At 47.0% G+C, this 6,154-nt stretch overlaps 1 protein-coding gene across 1 annotated transcript; it reads right to left on the reverse strand.

The window, feature by feature from the left end:
• Window positions 1–1,417: 1,417 nt before the first annotated feature.
• LOC117834078 (uncharacterized) lies at window positions 1,418–5,847 on the reverse strand. Its single transcript, XM_034713697.2, has 3 exons — window positions 4,280–5,847; window positions 3,895–4,144; window positions 1,418–1,894 (listed from the first exon to the last, which is right to left on the reverse strand). The coding sequence occupies exons 1-3, from the start codon at window positions 5,798–5,800 to the stop codon at window positions 1,683–1,685; spliced, it is 1,983 nt and encodes a 660-aa protein (XP_034569588.2). The 5' UTR covers window positions 5,801–5,847; the 3' UTR covers window positions 1,418–1,682.
• Between the last annotated feature and the right edge of the window lie 307 nt (window positions 5,848–6,154).

A 6,154-nucleotide genomic window follows, 5' to 3' on the forward strand; every position in this document is an offset into this window, starting at 1 on the left:
CTCCCCTTCTCCCCGGCGGATGTGGCGGCGTGGTGGGCGGCGGCCATGGCGAGGCGGCGTGGTGGGCGGCGGCCGTGGCGAGGCGGCGTGGTGGCGGGTGGCAGTTATGGCGGTGGTGGAGGCCGGTGGGCGGCGGCTGTGGCGAGGCGGCGTGGTGGGCGGCGGCCATGGCGAGGCGGCGTGGTGGTGGGCGGCAGTTGTGGCGGTGGTGGAGGCCGGTGGGCGGCGGCTGTGGTGAGGCGGCGTGGTGGAGGCCGGTGGTGGTGGCCGGCAGTGGTGCCGGTGGTGGTGGCGGCCGGCGTTTTTTATTATTATTATCATTTTTGAAAAATATGTTTGCCGAGTGTTTTTTGTCACTCGGCGAAAGCTTCGCCAAGTGCCCGACATAAAACAGTCGGCAAAGTTAACTTTGCCGACTCAAAGTTTGCCGTGTGCCGTTTGCCGAGTGTTACACTCGGCAAACGTTTCGTCGAGTATTTTTGGGCCTTCGCCGAGTGCCCCAGGCACTCGGCGAACTTTCTGTTTCCGGTAGTGAAACTGGTGCATGATCATGCAGCTCAAAAACAGAAGAACCCGATGATGTGCAATACCTTCGGAAATGCTGAATGAGAACTCTGCTTGTAATCTGTAGTTTATTTTTTGTATGTCTTTGGAAGCCGGAAAACCCCCAATAAAGCCCATGTAGTACAACTGTAGATCAGGATCCAAATTACAAACTGCTGTGGCTATGATCAGCTCTGGGCGCGAGTATTGCTCGTACGAGCAACTCCGAAGGGGAGCAATGCTCCAGCTTTAAAGCTGCCTTAGTGTGACACAAGGTTTGACTAAATTGCACTTGGAAGTTTGTCTGAACTATTTTGTAATTTTGTGAGCACTGCTCGTACCAGCAACTCCGACGGGGCAGCGATGCTCCATCTTTAAAGCTGCCTTAGTGTGACACTCTGTTTGACTAAGTTGCAATTGAAAGTTTGTCTGAACTATTTTGTAATTTTTTATATGTTCCTCTGCCGTTGAATTGAATGTTTAGTATATCTATTTTTTGTAGTCGCTTTGCTATCTGGTCTCCTTTTCGTTTCGTGACATTTCTAGAATTTGAGAAAGGTCGAGACTTCTGTCTCCTAGCAATGTTGACAACAGGGTTGAAACCTTTGTGAAATGATCGGGGCTGACGCATAAGCAGCAGCTGGTACAATCATATGCTCGGAGAATTGGAGAGCCACAGAAATGTTACATTAAGGAATTACTTTTCGACTTGAAAGTACTCCATTTTCAAATCTGAAAAATTCTTATTTCAATCCAACTATCCTTCCTCTTAATGACTGTCTCGAGCTTGATGTGTAACCCTTCGTGCTTTCACACATGATTGGCTACTTGTGCATCAGAAATACGAATCTTAATGAATCGCTTGTTTAAGAGGAATAGTTAATAACATGTTTAAATAGATGATAAGTAGGATTATTTTTCCTTGTTCATTGTGCCAAGATGAAATAGGACTATCAAAAGAGAATGGAGGGTGTAGAATGAAGGGAGTAACACGGAAGATCGCATATATTCTGATACATCTAATGCTAATTGTCAAAAACGATATGCCTAGCGTTTTCCACCCTAACTGCCATCATTCATCACAACCAGCAGCTGAACTACTATTTACTGCAAATCCTTAATTTAATGACCCAATCGACCTAGTTGACATCAACAACATACATGAAATCCTCTTCTACTGAGCACATGTGCTGGACGGCATACTCGTTCTTGCATATAAGAAAGTCGTTGTCAAGAGAATGCTCTCCACGGATCATCTTCTCAAATTCACTGCCTCCCCCATGGAATTTGTCCGAAGTCGGGTGCACAACCCTTGCTCCTCTGGCCTCACAGTAAAGGCACCGGACATGCTCTGTGTTGTACATAAAATAAATGGTCAGAAATCATATCACCAAAATACATATTATGCATAGCAATGCAATCCCCTTAAAATTTCTTTGCTACGCAACAGGACGGAAATCAATAAAAATAATTTTGATTTCAGTGGAGCATTAGTTTGCACTGGACATCGCTTGAACCCACCCACATTTTTTTTATTTGCATGATTTAGGTGCGGGTCACACACTCCCTGATATCTATCACTTCCAATCCAAAGAGCTCTTGCGCTCACAATAGATATGTGCAGCTGAAAAATCCATATGACTACTTTCGTTTCATGTCGAACAGAAACAATGGGAATAGCCTTCTTTTGCAATGATTCGCTGCTTTTGTTCAAGGCACAAGTGGCTAAATGCACAGGCGGTACGATATTTTTAAAGAATTGCATGAGTTTTCAGGGCATATGGTTAGAAGAATATTCTATAACATTTACTTAAAAACAAGAAATGCAAAGAGATGAGTTTATGGACCAGCTTGCTCCCTCCTTCCTTATACGACGGTTTAGGATGGATGTTCAAAATGGAATGAGGCATGTTGACTTGCCAGCCTTCTGCTGAAGTTGCTTACTTTAGAGGAGGAACTATTGCAGTGTATTCAAGGATGGAAAGAAAAACTAATATTGAACATTGGGAAGGAGAACCTAATCATAGAACAATTGCTTAAGCAATTCCGACATACGCCATGTCCTGCCCTGACGTTACTGACCTGGTAATAGCATTAGTAACTATGGGGTGCCCATCCTAGCTGGATACTGAAAATAACCATATGCAGTGTCTGTCATGGGATACAATAACAGGATTGAATTACGTGAGAGGTTTGGGATTCTGCAATCTATATGTCCGCAGTATTGCAGGCTGGCCAGAAAAGCCAGGAAACTTCTGCAGTTTCCAAATTGTGTGCTCAGGAACTAGGTAAGTACTTCCATCATGCAAATGTTTTGCAAGTGGAGTAGATGGATGGAATAACATACATGTTAATTTGTTGCAAAATGGTAACATTTGGAGGGTAGGATATGGTAAATGCATTAATAATGAATGAGATTTGTTATGGAAAGACAAGGCCAGATGCTACATGGAAAGAGAAGTATCCCACCAGGCCACCAGTGTCTTAACTGCTTACTCTCATCCCTTATCCAATGCTCCCCTTTTTTATTATTGAAAACAATTCTCCCTTCAAGTTGCAATGATGTTATAGGAGATTATATATGCAGTTCAGCAACTTAAGACCTTGCAAACTATCAAATATTACTTCCTTATAAGCCCAGGAAGTAAGATGGGATGATCTATCACTCAATTCACAGTAGGCAGTAGGCCAGTAATTGAGTTCCTCCTTAGCCCCCAACAGAATTTGCAAATACCCAACTGAAACAATTGGTGGTGTAGCCACTGTAGTGTTGCATTCTGCTAATTATCTCCAATTTCCATTATTTGCAAGGTTGATTTAGACAAAAAGCTGTAAAGTGGTTTTGTTTATTTATTGGTGTCTTCCAGTTTCTGCTAGTATGCCTATTATAAGATTAGCTTCTACTCTACTGTTATATCTGATACCCTTAGCTATCTTTCAAACCACAGCCACATACAACATAATTCGAGTAGTGTGTGTTCGCTCAATCCTCCACTTGTTAGTTTCTTCTCTTTTAATTTGCTAAGGTTGGAGGATATTTGATTATCATTTTTGACATTGTCAGTATTCAATACATGCATTTGACCACTACGTTCCAAACATTTGTTATTGATAATAAAATCATCCGAAAGTATTTTCCATGAAAAATCTACCAATACAATTTTCATAAAAAATCTTCACTTTTGTGTATACCGTTAGTAAAGTTTCTAAAGTTTTGACTGCATGCATCCTACAGACATCTACTTGAACACAGATAAATATGCTTGCTCAAAGGCAGCATTGATGTTGGTAGCTACCTAAAAGATCATCTGACAGTAGAGAGCAAAGATGAGAGGGTTCAACCGTTCGTACCGGTAAATGGTGTTGGCTCATCCACTAGGCAGCAAAGTACGGGTGCACCATCATCATCTTCATTATCAAATTCAGCAAAGAAAAGTATTGGACGGAAGTCACCGAACCTCCGAGTCGCCAAGAAGTTGACATGAGAGTACTTGTATTTGTAGGGAGCAAAAGACAGGGAATCCTCTATGCCCTCGCAATACTCTGGGCCACATACATCCTCATTCACACAGCAGATGATATGACGATCAAATACAGGTTCCTACAAAACAGAATAGGAAAAATCAGAAAAAGTTATTGTATGTAAGAGCAATAATACAACTGAAATGAATGGCTCTGATGAATAGCAGAGTTTGTTATAAAATAATATAATGGAGAGCAGAGTTACTAAACCAACCCCATCACGCAGCAGGTATCTGTTCAGCGCAGCTTTCACCTTTCTTGATATCCTTCTCTGCTGAGCCTGGGAGCGCATCTTTCCAGCTCTTACGTGATATGACGAACTGCAAATTCGTTCAGGAATTGGCGGCTGTTTTGGAGACAGTAAACTGTATAAATACTGCACCTCTTCCAAGCTGATCTTGCCCTCAGCAGGACCACCCCCTCCCCATGAAGTGAGGAACATTGCCTGCTGCTCAGGGTTGGGGTGCCATGCCGCAGTGGCTGCAGCCTCATAAGCCTCTTGGATGCCAGCAGATGGGATTTGCTGCTCCACTTTTGTGAAGGGGCAATGGAGGATGGACCGAATGTCTGGGCTCACATCTCCTGGAGAATAATTGGGATCTGCAGCAGACAGCTGACCGCAGGTGCTGACCAGGCATCGCACGGCCTGGTGCTCAGATAGATTATGGTAGCGTGTCTGAAGGAAGGAAACGATCCCGTAAAAGGAACGGCTTACAAGGCGGGTAAGGCTTTCTGGGCCGATCACGTCGAGCACCGGGGTGATTTCCGCCGGGAAGTTGGCCTCATACCATATGGTGTTGAGGATGATGTTTGAGACAGGGTCCATGGGGCCGTAGCAGTAGCCAGCCCTGAGCAGGCTGCGGTGGAGGCGAGATTGTAGCTCGCCACTCGGCAGCTTGGCCAGTGCCTTCAGGTAGAAGCCGTGGATTGTGTCAAGAAGCACCATTCGCAAGGAACGCGTGTGCTGATAGGGAATATTAGCGATGCTTCTGATGCTTAGGGGCCGGGAAGCAGCAAGATCCCAAGGTATGGCCAGGTAAGGAACCACAGGATCATCGAGCAAGGTTCTCAGGAGCTCGATGTTCTCGCGCGGCGAGTGGTGCTGCACCTCACGGAGCAGAGTAATGACTTGGTGCAGACGGGAGGACAGCGACATCCAGGCATGGACCAGACGCTCCGGCTGAGGGTGCTTTGCGATCTGCGCAGCGAGCGTGAGGGCCGCCTCGAACGCTGGCGCCGACGCGGGGGAGGTGAGAGAGAACCGCGCCGTCATGCCGCGGTCCGCCACGATGAGATGGGCGGCAGCGAGGAGGTCGGCGTCGGCAAGTAGCAGGTAGCGCACGGCCTCCCATTCGGCGAGGTAGGGGAAGAAGTAGACAAGGAAGGCGACGAGGCCCTCGAGCGACCGCCGGCACATGTCATCCAGATTCTGCTCGACAGCGGCGCCGACCAGGACCTTCTCCCTGAGGTCAGGCCGGAGGTCGGAGGTGCAGGCGGTGTTGGCCATGATGTTGGAGACGGGGTCGAGGAGGCCGATGCAGAAGCCGGCATCGAGGAAGCGCGCGAGCGTGACGGGCCTCGCCCGCACGGCGAGCCGGTCGCACGCCTCCGCGTAGATGGAGTCGATCTTGGAGAGGAGGCGCGCCAATTCGTCGTTCTGCTCCTCCATGTAGGGCATGTCCCGACACCGCGGCCGAACCACGCGGCGGACGCCGGAGGCCGCGCAATCACTCATTGCAGCCGGCGACGGGGTCAGGGTTTGAGAGGGGAACGGGAAACAGAACTCCAATCCCTAGTCGATTTGGGGAGGAGAGGGGAAGGGGAAGAAGAAGGGCGGTCGCCTCCTCGGCTCCTCCCCGTCTCCAGTACGGACAGCCCATCAAGGCCCAGCTTGCGGAGGCCCAGCTTGGCCCAGTGCGTTGAAAGATTTGTTTCTTGAGTCGATTTTGTCCAACTTTATTACGAAATTAGCTTCATCCTTTAATTTTAATTTTCGAATAGACCAATCTAATCCTTCAACTTTTTTCTTATCAAATTAATCCGTATGCTGATACGATACTCCATATTAACCTGAAACTAATCAAACAAG

Source organism: Setaria viridis, chromosome 8 (genome assembly GCF_005286985.2).
Source record: "Setaria viridis chromosome 8, Setaria_viridis_v4.0, whole genome shotgun sequence".
NCBI classification, from domain to species: Eukaryota; Viridiplantae; Streptophyta; class Magnoliopsida; order Poales; family Poaceae; genus Setaria; species Setaria viridis.

Bases quoted from the DNA above. Each gene is read 5' to 3' on its own strand.
- LOC117834078 (XM_034713697.2), bottom strand. From the start codon at position 5,800: ATGAGTGATTGCGCGGCCTCCGGCGTCCGCCGCGTGGTTCGGCCGCGG. The intron at 4,145-4,279 runs GTTGGTTTAGTA...TCTGTTTTGTAG, and splicing joins GATACCTGCTGCGTGATGGG to GAACCTGTATTTGATCGTCA. The intron at 1,895-3,894 runs GTACGAACGGTT...TGTACAACACAG, and splicing joins TGAGCCAACACCATTTACCG to AGCATGTCCGGTGCCTTTAC.